The sequence below is a fragment of the Dama dama genome, chromosome 16, assembly GCF_033118175.1.
Source record: "Dama dama isolate Ldn47 chromosome 16, ASM3311817v1, whole genome shotgun sequence".
Classification (NCBI taxonomy): Eukaryota; Metazoa; Chordata; class Mammalia; order Artiodactyla; family Cervidae; genus Dama; species Dama dama.
Window position 1 is genome coordinate 37,327,745 of NC_083696.1, and position 17,242 is coordinate 37,344,986.

General features: G+C 38.6%; 1 protein-coding gene across 2 annotated transcripts in view; it reads right to left on the reverse strand.

Annotated features, from left to right (window-relative positions):
* The window catches only part of PPP2R2A (protein phosphatase 2 regulatory subunit Balpha), a 78,320-nt gene that overhangs the window by 7,622 nt on the left and 53,456 nt on the right, over positions 1 to 17,242 (reverse strand). For both annotated transcript variants that reach the window (XM_061163858.1, XM_061163859.1), the window contains 4 exons: positions 10,328 to 10,493; positions 3,919 to 4,031; positions 2,676 to 2,853; positions 631 to 795 (listed from right to left, as the gene is read on the reverse strand). In XM_061163858.1, the coding sequence (XP_061019841.1) occupies positions 631 to 795; positions 2,676 to 2,853; positions 3,919 to 4,031; positions 10,328 to 10,493 (622 nt within the window). The remainder of the gene's footprint in view (positions 1 to 630; positions 796 to 2,675; positions 2,854 to 3,918; positions 4,032 to 10,327; positions 10,494 to 17,242) is intronic.

The window sequence follows — 17,242 nt, forward strand, 5'->3', positions numbered from 1 at the left end:
ACATGAAGGTAAGAATAATGCAACCCCTGAATTTCTTAACCTTGTACTCTTCAAACTTAAACGAGTCAAAGAAACCTCTTCTCAGGAAAAACTCTTCCTAGGCAGCCCAAAACAGGAAGGAAGGGGGTGGGGAGAAGAGAGAAGGGAGGCAGGGAAGAGAGGAAATGTTCTACTTGCAGACAGGACTGGGGAACCCAACCCAAGTTCCCAAAGAATAGCACTCTATTAAAGTACATCCACTGGTACTCAACAGACGTACCCCATAGAGAGTCTTCTGTGTTCTTCCAGTAGAACCTGTAAGGTCTCAGGCTGAGTCAGGCAGCTTACCAAAAGGTACAGGAGGTTAAGACTCATGTGCTGTGCTTTGCCGCTCAGTCCTGTCTGACTGGGCAACACCATGGACTGTGGCCTGCCAGGCTCCTCCACCATGGGACTCTCCAGGCAGGAATACTGGAGAGGGTTGCTATGCCCTGCTCCAGGAGATCCCCCCAACCCACTGACTGAGCCCAGATCTCCTGCACTGCAGGTGGATTCTTAGTATACTGTTTGAGTCACCAAGGAAACCTATGTAAATGTAGTTACCATGTCTGAAGACAAACAGGAAATGTTATCATTTGAAAATAAACTTACGTTTAGAATGCCTATCACAGAGGGCGGATGCCCTCATGTCACATAACCGAATTGTTCCTTTACTGCTGCTGTATACAAATGTGTTACAGCTGTTTGGATGGAATTCTGCAGCTGTAATCACCTCTGTCAGCTCTTCCATATTGGCAGGCTTGATATCCACAATATCTGGAGAGCATTTTATTAAGGAATTTCCACTTAAAAGAAAGGTCAAGTATAATTTTATATTTCTCAAATCTGCAGCTCATTCACAGACACACGTATTAATTCTATTTTAGAATGTAGAGGGTTTTTTTCCCCCAAGTATGATATAAATCCCAGAAGACATAAACAAAGATTGATAGGCCATCATCCTAAATATTAAGAACTTACCATATTTCCAAACAAAAGGAAAAATCTGGAAGGCAGCACAACAGGGAAGCTGCACACAAACAATGGAGCTGATTTACTTGATATTAAGAAGGTGCTTAAAAAAAAAAACTCCAATAAGAATACATGCAAATCCAAGAAAATTTTGGAAAAGAACAAAAAAATGGTTGAAAAAAATATGAAAAGTCTACTAAGGACGAAAGAAGCAAATGAAAACAACAAGAGGCCCTTTCTCTGACTAGACCACTAAAGGTAGAGGAAAACAGGCTCTTCTTGTGCATTACAGGCAGACCTTGTTGCTTTGCTTTGCTTTACCGGGCTTCACCTATCAGTTCATTGCACTTCACCTATGATTTACTGCATTTTTTATAAACTGATGTTTTGTGGGAACTGCGCATCAAGCTAGCCTATCAAACACCATTTTCCTAACATCATCAGCTCAAACCTTTACATTATTATTACATTTGTTTCAGTGATCTGTGATCAGCTCAGCTATCTTTGATGTTACTACTATAATTGTTTTGGGGTGCCATGAACTACACACATAAGGTGGTGAATTTAGTCAATTGCTGAAAGGACAACCAAGGGCTTAGAACATTACATAAACTTAGTTGATAAAGCAGTGGCAGGGTTTGAGAGGGCTGATTCCAGTTTTGAAAGAAGTTCCACTGTGGGTGAAATGCTGTCAAACAGCACTGCAGACTACAAAGAAATCATTTATGACAGGAAGAGTCAAAATTGATGTGGCAAACTTCACTGCTGCCTTATTTCAAAGAAAACTGCTACAGCTACCCTAACCTTCAACAATCACCACTCTCATCAGTCAGCGACCTTCAATGAGGCAAGATCCTCCAGCAGCATAAAGCTTATCGCTCACTGAAGGTGCAGGTGATGATCAGCATTTTTCAGCAATATTTTTAAACTAAGGTATACACTTTTTTTTTTTAAGACATAATGCAACTACATACTTTAACAGACTACAATATAGCGCTGACATTTATATGCACTGGGAAACCAAGTAATTCGTGTGACTTAATTTTAGGGCAGTATTCACTTTATTCTTGTGGTCTGCAACTGAATCTGTAGTATCTCTGAGGTATGCTTGCACTGGTAGAGTATGAACTATAGTACAGTGTTAATTTTTCAAATGATATCTATTTGGAAAGATATACATTAATAGCAGTCATGATAATGGCCATTTATCAAGAACTTAAGTACTTAAAAACAAACATGTATATACATTTCGTGTATCTTGTAATCACAGAAAATTTCTAGGAGGATAACATAAACAATGAGAAGTATTTAGACCATCATGCATCATGACTTGTATGAATCCTTTTTCCAACCTTAATGAGATACTTTTATAATTAAAAACACTTTAAAGATAATACTCCGCATATTTGTTTCTGTTACAAGAAAGAGCTATTAAAATTTTTTTTTCTATTTTCATAGGTACAATTAGTTATAATTCCAAGAATCCAATTTTTAAATTGATACATTATACCTTTTATCAAATAATTTCACCCAGTGTTAAATAACTCATACACAAAAAAAGTGCTATAAAATAATAAGCTACTATGTAAGAATCAAAACACACTAAGGAGAGAATGAAGCTAAGTCCAGTATGAGGATAACATGCCTTCTTTACCTAACACCAAAAAAGGAAACCAAACGGATACTAAAACTCCTGTCTGTTATTTCCAGATGCCAAAGATTAATCCGCAAATCATCTGCAGATAAATACGTTTCATAATCACTATTAATAGAAATTGAGTTGATGTGATAGGTATGAGCATTGGCAAATATTCTTCGTGGACTGGCCTCAACCATTAGATCCATGGGCCGAAAGACTGGCACCTGTCAACAAGACATGAAAAAGAAGTGATTACAAAACACTCCCTCCTTTCTACAAGAGGACTGAAGGCTCAGGAGACTTCATTACTCCAGTTTCTGAGGTAACATTAAACAGCATAACACTACACAGATTTAGTTTTATAAAGCAACTGATATTGATTGCTTGAAGTGTTGACATGGGAAGAAAAATGAAAAACAAATATGCCTGCCTTTACAGAGAGCAATACTATCAAAATTTGTAGTTTTTCCTAGTTTCAATCTTTTGTTTGAAAGACTTGCACAGCTAATAAATGTTTATAATTTGCAAAACAGAAAAAGAGACACAGATGTACAGAACAGACTTTTGGACTCTGTGGGAGAAGGCGAGGGTGGGATGTTTCGAGAGAACAGCATCAAAACATGTATATTATCTGTGGTGAAACAGATCACCAGCCCAGGTTGGATGCATGAGACGAGTGCCTGGGCCTGGTGCACTGGGAAGACCCAGAGGGATTGGGTAGAGAGGGAGGTGGAGGGGGGATCGGGATGGGGAATACATGTAAATCCATGGCTGATTCATGTCAATGTATGACAAAAACCACTACAATATTGTAAAGTAATTAGCCTCCAACTAATAAAAATAAATGAAAAATAAATAAATAAATAAAGTGGCTAAAAAGGAAATCAGCCCAAAGCATCAAATTCTTGGTATTTCTCATTGCAACTAGAAGATTTAGTCCATTTTTACTTTTTTGATCTCCAAAAAAGTTAATCTTGAAACTTAACCTTCTAATAGCTGATAACCAAACCATAAGAACAGGAGAGTGTGGTGGCATAGTAAAAAACAAAACAAATCAAAACACAGTCTTGTGTTGAGTCCTGGTTCAGCCCCTGGCCACAGTGAGACTCGTCTGTAGGTCGGGATCTGTTTAAAATTTGAGTCTTTAATGTTGTCTCTGGTTACAGAATCTTGGGAAGCAGCAGAGTGTAATTATTCCTATTCATGTTCTGTTGAGGATCTAGACTATATAATAACAGTACAGAAGACTATTCATTGGAATCAGAATTTTTTTTTTAACATGTACTTACACGTAGTGTCGTGACTGTAGTAGGATCTCTATACCTTCCATCTTCCTCTTTCAAGTTATACCCTTCCGGTCTTTTGTCCCTTTCACTGATTTTCCATAACTTTATTGTTTTATCTGGGGAGAAAATAAAGAAAGTCTTAAAAAATGAGAGATTAACCTTGACAGAAGAAAAACATTTTAATATCTATTTAAACATGTGATTTCATATCTGACCCAAAAGGATCCCAAGAATAAAATCCCTGACCTGACTTAATAAAACACAAACTTTCTACTACCAGGTGAATAAAAGCATCTGTACATATAAAAATAGCACAGAAATAAAAAATCTATGTTAATGGCACTCATTAAATATCATTTAATATTAAAGTCAGGTCACAGCCAGGTCCCTATCCTTCAAAAATTATTATAGCTAGAGGGGGCGGGGGAAACTCGTGTGTGTGTGTGTGTGTGTGTGTGTGTGTGTGTGTGTATGTGTGATTATAGCTAGAGGGGGCGGGGGAAACTCTGTGTGTTTGTCTGTCCATCCCCTGGAGGAGGGCATGGCAAGTATTCTTGCCTGCAGAATCCCCATGGACAGAGCAGCTGGCGGGCTACAGTCCATGGGGTCACAGAGTCGGACACAACTAAGTGACTAAGCACATGCTTAGTCATATGTCTATACATGCGTAACGCTTAATATTAAACTTTTACACAAAAAAGCAAAGTCGCTTAAAATGGCCTAAGTGTCAGCCACTCTGTCATGTCTAGCTCTTTGCCACCCCATGGACTGTACAGCCCACCAGGCTCAGTTCGTCCTAGTTCACGGATTTCTCCGGGCAAGAATACTGGAATGGGTATCCATTCCTTTTCCCAGGCTATCTTTCCGACATAGGGATGGAACCTGGGTCTTCTGCACTGCAGGCAAATTCTCTACCATATGAGCCACCAGGGACTATTTAGAATAAAAATGGTAAGGTTATCTATCTCCCTTGGTCCCACACTTCCTAGCAGATGCTCTCAAAAACTCCACAAACTTCTTAACAGGTTTGGATGGATCTGTTTAAAATCTTTCTTTTCCTCTGTTATATTTGTGATTCAATTCAAGGAAATACAAGGGCCTGAAATTAGTTTACCAATTAAAAGCATACGTCCCCAAGTCCTTCAAGACAAAATTATTCAGGATCGAGAATATATAAAATAGTGTTTTTTACAATAAGCTTTGCCTCCGAAGTAAGTCTAGAGTTAGAGAAAAGTTGCAAAGAGCACTGAGTGTTTCCATATACTCCTCACCCAGTGTTTTCCTAATGTCAGCATACATTTGTTAAAACTAAGAAATTACCATTCCACGTTACCCCATTCGCTAGACTTCAGACTTTACTCTGATTTCATCAGGTTTTCCACCAACGCCTCCTTTCTGTTCCAGGATTCAAACAACACCGTGTGTAGCTGTCAAGTCACCTTAGTTTCTCTGCAACAATTTCTCAGACTTTCTTATTTTTCTTCTTCCTGACAGTTCTGAGAAGCACTGGCAAAGTGTGTGGAATGTCCGTCCACTGGGCATGTCTGTTGTTCCCTCATGATCTGATTGGGATCATGGGGTATCAGAAGAGCTGAGAGTGAAGTAAATGTATGCACAGTACTGACATGACTTCCACTGGTGATCACTTGGTTAGGAAAGAAACTGCCAGGTTCCTCCACTGCACACTTAGTGTCTCCCCCTTGGAAATGAGGCACTAAATCCATCCATGTCTGATAGGACCAGTTACAGTCCGGGCAAGCAGGTGTGTCCATCCACATGTTATTTGGAATTCTCTGTAACAAGCATCCTTTCTCCCCACTTATTTATTTACTCAATCAGCCATCTACATCACGATGGAATCAAGCACATTTATTTAACTCTGTGTGCCCAAGTGGCCTAGTGTAAAGAATCCACTTGCCAACACAGGAGATGCAGGTTCAATCCCCAGGTCAGGAAGATCCCCTTGAGTAGGAAATGGCAACCCACTCCAGTATTCTTGCCTGGAGAATCCCATGGACAGAGGAGGCTGGTTGGCTACAGCCCATGGGGCTGCAAAGAGTCAGACACAACTGAGCATGCATGCCCATTATAAGCTTAAAACTGCACTTACAAAATGCCACATCTTAATGGCCCTTCATAAACAAATGGGTATACCAGAACATGAAAAGCAGTGTATAGAGTACTTTGTAGTGCTCCATCATATAGAGACATGGCAGGACCTCCTCCAGCCTGGCCACCCCCCTGCCCAGTGGAGAAGGGCACGCGTGGTGCCACTGCGGGTGCCCCCGGCAGAGACGACATGTGCACAGAGAACAGCTGCCAGTTTACTGGCTTGTGGCTGACTATTGCATCTGACGCCTATGTAACTGGGGTTTTCAGTTATACGGCAGTTAAGTTGTATGTGTTTTCTATGTGCTATTTGGTTTACATATATTTATATAAATTAGGCAAAGAATGACAAATTTTAAGAGTATTTAACCTGTCCCCAAATCTATCATATAAATGAGCCATGCCTGAATTCTACATTTTGGGAGAAATTATCATCTAAAGATTAAAAGGATGAACCCCCTCCAACACCACCACACACACGTTCCCATGATTTCTTATGGCCTGCTCAAATTCGTCATCCTTATTAAAGATCCAGATAAAGAAATCACAATAAACTTATCAAACACTTCAGATAAGATGTAATTAGTTTGTGGTTCCCAGTAATGTTACAGAAAAAAAAAAAAAGAGAAAGAAAAAGAAAAAAAAAAACTGGGTAAACAGATTTTTTAAACAAATTAAACTTCAGAACAAAAAATTTAAGATAATAAAATCTGTGACTTAGAGAGTGCTAAAAACTTTTAATGGCATAAACAGAAGACCAAGAAGTACTATACAGTATCAGTGCAGTGCTTGTGAATAGGCAGGTTGGGAATTAAAAAAAAACAAAAAAATCAACATTTCTATGCTCTACAGTATTTTTAAAAACTTTTCTTGGCTGTGCTGCTGGGCTTGCAGGTTTGTTGTTTTCTTTTTTTTTAAAGATTTATTTATTTATTTATTTATGGCTACACTGGGCCTTGTTACTGTGAGCAGGCTTTCTCTACTTGCAGCAAGCGCTTGCGGGGGTGGGGGCGAGGCCTACTCTGGTGTGGTGTGCAGGCTTCTCACGGCGCTGGTCTCTCTTGTGGAGCATGGGCTCTGGGGTGCTTTAGCAGTTGCAGCCCACAGGCTCTAGAGCAGAAGCTCAGTAGTTGTGGCACAAGGGCTCAGTTATTCCACAGCATGTGGGATCTTCCTGGACCAGGGAGCGAACTCATGTCTCCTGCACTGGCAGGCAGATTCTTTACCACTGAGCCACCAGGGAAGTCCAGCGGTTACTTTTACCAGGAATTTTGGGCCTGTGGTTGGAGGGACATGAGAATAATCAAACTCCAAAAACCTGCACACAAGAGTATGTACATATACTCATTTTCTGTGAAGAGGGTTATTAGACTCCTCAGAGAGAATTGTTAGAGTCAAAAAGTTAAGAACCACTGCTCTACCTGTTTCCTGACACTGTGAATACTGATATCCAAAGTGTTTCAGAAGCTCAGAGTCCCAGTATTCCCCTCACCACAGGGGGTTAGAACAGGGAAAACAAATGCTACCAAGTTTCCTTTGTAGATGTGTGGCTTTTACATACAATCCAAAAAGCTTCTTATTAATAAGCTGTTCAGACAACCTATTCACAAGTGAACTTTTATCAGTCATATATTCAAAGACACATGGTCAACAGATTTTAGAGCTGGATGTTTTTGCAACATAGAGAAACTGAAGAGAATTCTGAGAAAGGCAAAGGAGGTTAAAGAGAAAGAGAATAAAGTCACTTGAAGAAACATTAAATGAATAAAGTTATAAGAAGATGACTATGAAATTATTTAAGTAAAAACCATCTGGGAAATACTTGCATAGTGATGATCACAGAAAGCCAATGCAAAGATGAAGATTAATTCTGATTACTCAAAGTTGGAACGTTTGCTCCCATTTTCCATCAGTCTCCCCAGTAGTTTTCTAACCTTTCTGTGAGTATAAAGACCCATTACACTATGGAGAGAAAGTACAGATATTATGCTGTCTGTCAGAGAAAACTATACCAGATAATATAGAGATACTGCTCAGATTTAACAGAAGTTAACATTTTTCCTATTTGCCTTCTCTCTTTTCAAAGAATAAAGCTTTTCAGATGCAGCTCAAGTACTACTCCTCCCATCCCTTTTCCTATTCTCAGCACTCCCAGATACTGTGGTATGTAAAATTTTGATACTTGTTACATTCTTCCACATTGGACTCTACTTTTAGCACATAAAATAATACAACTACCATCCCAAAAGCTGTGCTTTACTTAGCATTCATTAACAACAACAAAAAACCCCAAACATGTGCAATGCACTGTGTATTGCCCTTAAAAATAAGCTGTATTACTAATCAATGATTTTTCAAATTTACATACTCCTATTTGGGGAACATGTTTATTCTGTCCACACAAAAACAGTACTTAGACTCACATGACCCTTGACCCAGTCCCTGGAATTTCCAGTGGTCTTTCCTCCCACTGAGCTCTTGCCGAGTTCAGTGTCTAGAAAAGCTGGGCTGATTATATGATGCCTTATTTATTTCAAATCACAGAGGAAACCTGCATGGATGACATGCAGAGATATAAATGAGAACTGAGAGATGAAATGGGGTTTGCTTTCAAATAAGACTGAAAAGGCAGGGTAAGAAGTACCAGCGAAACACAGCTGGGGATGAACTGAGAACTGCTGAAGCTGGGTGTTTGGTATATGGGACTTCATTATGCTACTTAGGCTTGTATTTTAAAAATCCCCCTCTATAAAAAATAAAACAATTTAGCCTGTAAGAAGTGAACTGCCAAAATTACTATGAGCAAACACACCTCCTGAGACATTTATTTCCAAAGCAGAAACACATGCTGCATGCGCGCTTAGTCGCTTCAGTCGTGTCCGACTCTCTGCGACCCTATGGACCATGGTCTACCAGGCTCCTCTGTCCATGGGATTCTCCAGGCAAGAACAGTGGAGTGGGTTGCCATTTCCTTCTCTACAATAATACATATTATTTGATGTCAAAGAACAGTACCTGAAGTGCTATTTGAAAAAACTTAGTTAACTGTACAAATCTAAACTGAACCAAGATTAGAAACCGACGTACAACACGAGTAAACACACAGCCTCCATTTACAATGGTGTAAATTACAAGCTTAAATCATTATCTCTATGTATTTTTCTTTTAATAAGAAGAGAGGAAAATGCAGTTCATGTTATCAGCCAGTGGTATCATTTTGTGGAATGCACTTCCAAGAATTTGACACAGTGGGTGAGAAGGCCTAAGGTGGATGAAGCCAGCACTTAATGTTTTCTACTGTGTCAACCAAGGTCACCTGAGTTTGGATTCTGCAAGTGCTAAAGAATGGTGAGTTCTAGATGCTAATATCTGATTTTACTAATACCAAGAGGATGTGAAAATGGAAGTCTCCCCCAATCCTTGTTCCAGCATCAAGAAGCTTCTAATTTAAATTTTTACAGACTGGCTACCCAAAACACCTGAAGTACTCCTCAACCATGCTAATGACTCTCTCTTAGACCCAAATCCACAGGGATAAGCCAAGTCACAACTCAGGTAAAAATAAGAAGAACAAAAGGAAATGACCCACTTCTTAACCTGTCTTAAAGGACTTTAAATTCTGATAGAGACATTATATAATTCTAACCTTCATTTAGTAACTCTTCCTACAGAAACAAGACAGTATGGCAATGAGGCAACTCCAGTTTGTGTCCTTCTTGAACGAGGATCAAGTAAGACGAGTGCTCTCCTAGAGAGTGTCCTGGAGTGGGGACCGTCCTTTGACAATGTTTTGCATTTACAGTATGAAATATTCTTTGGAGAGTCAGGCACACTTAAAAAGGAAGCAGGAAGGAAATGAACACATACTGAGCACTCACTGTGTACACCAGGAGTCATTGGCTGTACTCACCTCAACCAGGTGGTAACGCAAACCAACGACCCAGAGTGTGCAGACGAGGAGACCTGAGCAGGGTCAGCAACCTGCCCAAGCCTCCTACGCCAAGAAGGAGCAGGAACAGGATCTGACCCAAAGCAAATGTAAATCTCATTCTTTTTACTACAAACTGTGTGTGTACTAAAGAACAAGGACACCTGAGGAGCTCTTTCTGAGAATTTAAAAACTAAAAGAAAATAAAAAAGGAAAGACAAAAAAAGAAGAGTTTACATTCTATATGGGGAAGAAATATTTCCAAATGTCTATCTCCAGAGCCCTCTTAACAATTACTCTTCTTTGAACAGGGGAAAGGAACCCACAGGACATGTGCACACAGCGGGTTTATGAAAAGAAGAAACGTACACTCACCGTTGGTAGACAATAAAAACTGAGCAGCATTTTTCTGGGGCAACCACCTAATTTTGTTGATCTTTTCTTCTATTTCTAAACTTTTCAAGTAGTCAAACTCTGGTTCATGGCTCTGAAAGGTGCTGTAAACATTATATTCTCCTCTGCTATGAGACTGGATTTTGTTCTAAAATGGAAACAAAAATATTTGGACCGGTTGAGAAATATTTCAAATTAATCAAACATTTAACCAGTTCTAACAGACCTTGTATCATCTTATATACAATTCTATTGTTTTTTGTATTTAAAGCTTCCAAGGAATAAATACAAATGCTTGAAAGATAAATCTCTTTACTTAATTAGGCCCAATTTATTAGGAAAAATTATATTAAAATATGGATCCTTTTGACTGCTACTTTACCATTATATATGACATACTTAATAGAGGACTACTGAGCATACATAGCAAGTTTCACCCAAAAAGTAAAGACTGAATAAGAAAAACTCATCAGAAACAGCAGAGAGAAGGGTGAGGCACACCTTCTTTCTCTGCCTTTCTCACGCCTGCCTTCAGGTCATCTCACTGCTGGAAAGCTCTGGAAGAGAAGAGCCCTCATAAGTGCAACGGCACAGTTGACTCCAACCTCCCCCACTCAAGACCACATTTACAGGGCTGTTTTACTCACTGAAACCACATCCAACTCTACTCAGCAACAAACACTAACCCTCCTTAAATTATCTTTCTTAATTATGAGCCTAGCACACACCAATGATTTAGTTCATTTAGCATCAGTGCGAATGCATATAATTTAAGCTATTGGATAGAGCCTACTTGTGAACTTCTTCAGTTAACACTAATACCTTAGCAAAAATGAAAACTGTAACCATTTCCAGAGTTTCACTTATTAATCCATCATCACACAATCAAAAACCTTTCCACCAAAAACATTAAATGTCTAGTTCAAAGAACCAATGTAAAAATAGTTTAAAAGAAAGGCAGTATTTATAATCAACTATTTTAAGTAAATATGAATTAACAAATGAAATGTTTAAGATGAAGTGATACTAAGAACGGCCTGTTGGTCATTATTATTACTCTCCTTATAAAAAGAAAATCTTACTGAATCATTATCTCATAAGCATAGGTTTTAGGTTGTTTTTTCCAGTAGCTTGATTATCTGGATTGATCATTCATGGTCACAGTGGTATTTGGATTAATTATTATTGAGTGCGTTTACCAATACTGAGAATGCAGAACACATCACATAACATAATGCACACTGGGGATATGGAAAGGGTAAAATTCAAACTGAGAATCTTGGTCTCATTGTAATACTCTTACACCAAATCTAATAACCCAACCCATTTAATAGCTATATGCCAATATCTCTTTAGAAGAAATTCCATATATCTTCCACTGAAAATTACTCGGCCTCAAAAAATTTGTCATATTATTCTCCAAGAAAGTTACAATAAACAGCAATTCAATTTTTAATATGAATGCTATTTTTAATGTAAGCAAAAGACTGCAGTACTATGTACACTGGGTCCCAGAGATATACAGAGATTTAATAACACAGAATCTCTGCTTTCAGGTAACTTGTGTATATGAAACTTTAGTCAAAAGTAGAAACTAAAGTCCATATAATTCAGGTAGGCCTGAATTCAGACAAAAATGGAACTGCTGGACAAGGATGGTCTTTTCACTAAATAGTTTTTGGTTAATTGGTTATTCATATATTCAATATAATAAAACAAACCCTGACCCCTACTACACCCACCTTAAGCCACGCATATAAACTGATTCCAGGTGAATCAGGAATATACCTGTAAATGCTTCTAGTACAACACCATCCAAGAGAGCTCTCTGCAACAATGGAAACAGTCCTTATCTGCGCTGTCCAATATGGCAGCCACCAGTCATATGTGGCTGTTGAGCACCAGAAATGTAGCCACTGTGACTAAGGAAGTGAAGTTTACATTTAACTAATTAAATCCTAAATAGCCACATGGAGCTAGTAACTACCGTACTGGAAAGCACAGATCTAAACAATAACGGGAATATACTGTCTTCCTGGACCTCGGGGTAGAGAAGTATTTCTTTTACAGGAAAGAAAACACAGTAAGTCTAGACAAAAACATAGATAAACTGAATTATATTAATAACCTCTACTTATGAGAATATCATTCAGAAAAATAAGATGGTAAGTCACAGAATTGCAGATACTTCCAACAAATACAACTGACAAAGGGTTAATATTCAAAAGGTGCTAAGCCTTTTGTGAGAAAAACAACAGACAATCCAGTAGAAAAAAGTGCAAGAAATTTTAGTAGGTACTTCACAAAAGATGATACCCAATGGCCAACAAACCCATAAAAAGACGCTGAAACTCAGTATTAATCAAGAAAGTACAAATTAAAACTATAACAAGACACCCTCATAATCTCAAAATGTTTAAATTATAAAATCACAAAGCATTGGCAAAGACGTGGAAGAGCCAGAATTTTCACACATTGTTCATGAGAATTAAATGGGCAGAACCACTTTTTACTATTGTTCGGTCGCTCAGTCATGTCCAACTCTTTGCGATCCCATGGACTGCAGCACACCAGGCTTCCCTTATTACTATGTTGTCTTTTTTTTTTTTTTACTTTTTACTATGTTATCTTAACAACTTTTTATTCTTTATAGCTGAAAACTGAACCAACCAAAACATCTGCATCTGTAACAGAATGGATAGATTATGGTACAGAAATACAGAAGACCATAATATAGTAATGAAAGTGAGCAAATTATTACACCAACAAAAACTGAGCAAAAACGCCAGACACAGAATATTTAGTGTAGATTCCAAACAGTTCTAAAACTACAGGCCAAATTAAGTGTTAAAAAACTTATAAGGAGGAAAGAGAAAGGAGTTGCTTGGAAGGGGAATGAGGAGGGTTGATGGAAGTTGGGAAGTTCTGGCTCCTGACTGAGATATCTGCTGCCTGATAATCCACTAGTGTTTTGTGCATCTTTCTGTGTATATTTCAACACAGTTAAAAAAAAAAAAATAGCATACAAATTGTGTAGCCACTTTGAAAACAGTATGGGGGTTTCTCAAAAATATAAATAATAGGGACTTCCCTGGCATCGCAGAGGTTAAGACTATGCTTCCACTGTAAGGGCCATGGGTTCAATCCCTGGTTGGGAACTAAGATCCCATATGCCACATCGAGGGGAAAAAAAAAAAAAAGAACTACTGGGTGATCCAGCAATCTGGGTATAAATCCAAAAGAAGTGAAAAAGGAACCTCAAAAGACATTATTCAGAATAGCTAAGAGGCAGAAATAACCTGAACATTCACTGACGGAAAAATGAATAAAGAAAATGTCGTGGGTAGGTATATGCACACGCATGTGTATACACATATAAATTATTCAGCCTTAAAAAAAAAAAAAAAAAGGAACTCCTGTCATATGCTACAACATGGATGGACCTTAAGGACATTATGCTAAATAAAATAAAGCCGGTCATTAATGATAAGTACTGCACAATTCCACTTATATATATGGATTGTCTAAAGCAGTCAACTTCACAGAAACAGGAGGCAGGACGGTGACCGTCAGGGACTGGAGGGAGGTGGATGGCAGGAAGCCGCTGGTCAGCGGGCACAGAGTCCAGTCACACTGGGGGTCTGCTGCACAGTCGTGTGCATGTGGTTGGCGAGACTCTGCTGCACACATGGGAACTGCTGGGAGTCGAATGCTATACTTAGTGCCACAGATAAACACAGTCCAGCACACAAAAACAAAATGAAAATTACAACAACACATTTAAACAGTTATCTGTGAAGTGAGAGGTGAATGGCAGCACAGCATGCAAATAAAAGTTAATGTGCGCACTACTGCACACCTATGTGCATGTTTACTTAAGTAAAGGGCCTGACTATGATCTCTAGTGGTAGTGTCATGAATTCAAGTATGCCCCTGAGGTTCAACGAAACCAAAACAGAAAACAGCAGTAAAATCCAATGGTGTTAGAGCCAAACAAACATTTGGGACGAGAATTAGAACTTCATTTCTTACACAAAAATAAATTTCAGAGGGAAGAATCAAATGTTTAAAAGTAAATAAAAGAAGCTAAGAGAAAGTACAATAGTGAATTTCTATATAATTCTCAAGTGAAAAGGAGCTTCTAAGTATAAAAGTGAAAGCAAAGAGCAAAGAAAGGTTGACTTTTGACAAGGTAAGAAGAAAAATATTTAAAAGTTTAAAAAAAAAAAGCATACTAGGGAGAAAAGTGCATCATAAGACAAGATTACTACCTTTCATGTGTAAAAAATGTTACTATCTTTTCAAGTCCTTAAAAATAATTAGTAAAAATATTAACACTCTCCCCCTTGAGACATGAAAAGGCCAACAGTTGGTAGCTTAACCTAAAAAATGGTCAGCAAATATATAACTATTCATTGTTAGCACGCAAAATTAAAGAATAATGTTTTGCCTTTAAACAGATGAAGAATTTAAAAAATGATAATGATCACTGCTTTACTGATGAGAATATGGACAAAAATTATACACTACAGGGAGAAGTATAAATTTACACAGCTTTTCTGGAGAATAATCTGTCAATACTTATTGAAAGCCTTAAAAGATGTACTCAACAATTCCACTTCGAAGTATAACCGAATGAAAGACAATGTACGCAAAGCCGTGTTAACACGGGTTATGGGCGCCAAGTCTCTGCACAGCGGGAAGTCCAGGCGTAACTCGTACTTGGTCCGCTACATTGTGGATCCAACCACCCATGGAGATGTGTAGGTTACAGTTAATACAGGTGATCCCTGAACAGCGCAGGACTGCTCTCACATGTGTGTTTTAATAGTGAATACAACTGTACTATGTATCAGGGGACGCAGAGAGTGACCATAAATCATACAGGGATTAACTCCATGTTGTTCAAAGGGTTAACTGTAACGCTTTAAAATGTTATAAAATCTAAAAAGTTCAAGTGCTGATTCAGACTATATAACTACCCAGAATAATTTAGTTCTAAACCATGACACAGAATAAGAGCAAGGCACAGAGCAATTTTAATTACTGGGAATATTAAGAGGTAGACTGAAACTAGGAATTGAGAGGACAGACAGCTGAGCAAGAGAGGTGCTTGGACAAATTAATGGATATGAATGAGGGCTACAGCCCAGGTCTCTACACTCTCAAGGCTTCCAAACTCCAACTTTTCTGTCACTAAACTTGTACAAAGAAAACATCATTCCTTAATGGCTGTTCTTAAAAAGCCTGAGGACCAACTCTTTTCTCATTACTATAAAGGAAACTGATTTTCTTGATTCATACCACTTAGACTCACTACTTAAAGGAGTTAAGACTTGTTTTTCATTGTGAATATTCATCCCAATTTATACCGAATTAGCTTTTTTTTTTAAACCCACTTGACGAGCTGTGCGATCTTAGAAAAGGCGTTTAACTTAAGTCTCAATTCACTTATAAATTTGTAATAAATTGAGATGTAGTAAGTCAGCATAACATCTCTGTTATTTTACTGTGAAGATTAATAAGATTTAGGGAGCTTGGCAGGGAGTGTGGCACATCAACTGTTGTTGCTAAACCCGGGTCAGAAAGGGGAATGCAATGGGCAGGGAATCGGGAGTAACAGCAAGGGCTCTAGAGTAAGAGTTCACGTCTTTGTTAACGGTACGACTTCTGACCAGTAATCCATCTGAGCTTCTCAATTTCTTTATTGGTGAAAGCAGATTGCATTGCCAGGAGTTGCAAATCTAGGGCCCACATACTGCTCAACTCTCAAGAGAACGCTACCCTGTCACCCTAAAACAGCAGGTCTGTTCCTTCACTTTAATAAAAAATACACTAAGCCAAGCCCTTTGTATACATGATATTAAATTCTATTAAAACAATATCGTGTGGCTGAGTCTCATTCTAGCTTTTCCAAATAATTTAGAAAAGGGAATACAAACATATAAACAATACCATCCAACTTTTGAGATAAGCATGCTAAAGGTTTCTTCTAAATCGTGTTAAGTTTTGGGAATACTACATGAAGAACAGAAAAGTGAGACAGAAATCCAAGTAACCAGAAGTGGTAGAAAACAGAAAACAAAGGCTGCATAACAATCCAGAGAAATCAGTTAAGAACAACCTTTCTGTTCACCTTTCTCCTTAAGTCTCTTAAAAATGTTAACCCTCCCCCAACATTTTAGCTTATATGTATCAAAAAGCCTCAGAGAAACCAGAAGGAGGTCTGAGCAATCCAAAGCCAACAGGAAACCAGTTACTTCAACAAGTGCTGACCACCTCCTATGAGCATCCCTAGAAATAAAAGATCCCTTAAAAAGTATGGAACACCAGTCTGACAGCTGCTTGGGCTCTCCCTCCACATTACCATCATCAGAAAGAATATTGCCCCATCCACTTTGATGTCAAAAGCTATTATTTAGGCTGTTACAAAAGCACTGTAGTTTTGCACCTGTTGAACTTTGCCGTTTTGATACTGGAATCAATTCAGTTCAGTCTCTCATCGTGTCAGACATTTTGCAACCCCATGGACTACAGCATGGCAGGCTTCCCTGTCCATCACCAACTCCTGGAGCCTACTCAAACTCACATCCATCAAGTTGGTGATGCCATCCTACCATCTCAGCCTCTGTAGTCCCCCCCTTCTTCTCCTGCCTTAAATCTTTCCCAGCATCAGGGTCTTTTCCAATGAGTCAGTTCTTCACATCTGGTGGCCAAACTACTGGAGCTTCAGCATCAGTCCTTCCAATGAACACTCAGGACTGGCTTCCTTTAGGATTGACTGATTTGATCTCCTAGCAGTCCAAGGGACTCTCAAGAGTCTTCTCAACACCACAGTTTAAAAGCATCAATTCTTCGGCACTCAGCTTTCTTTATGGTTCAACACTCACAACCATA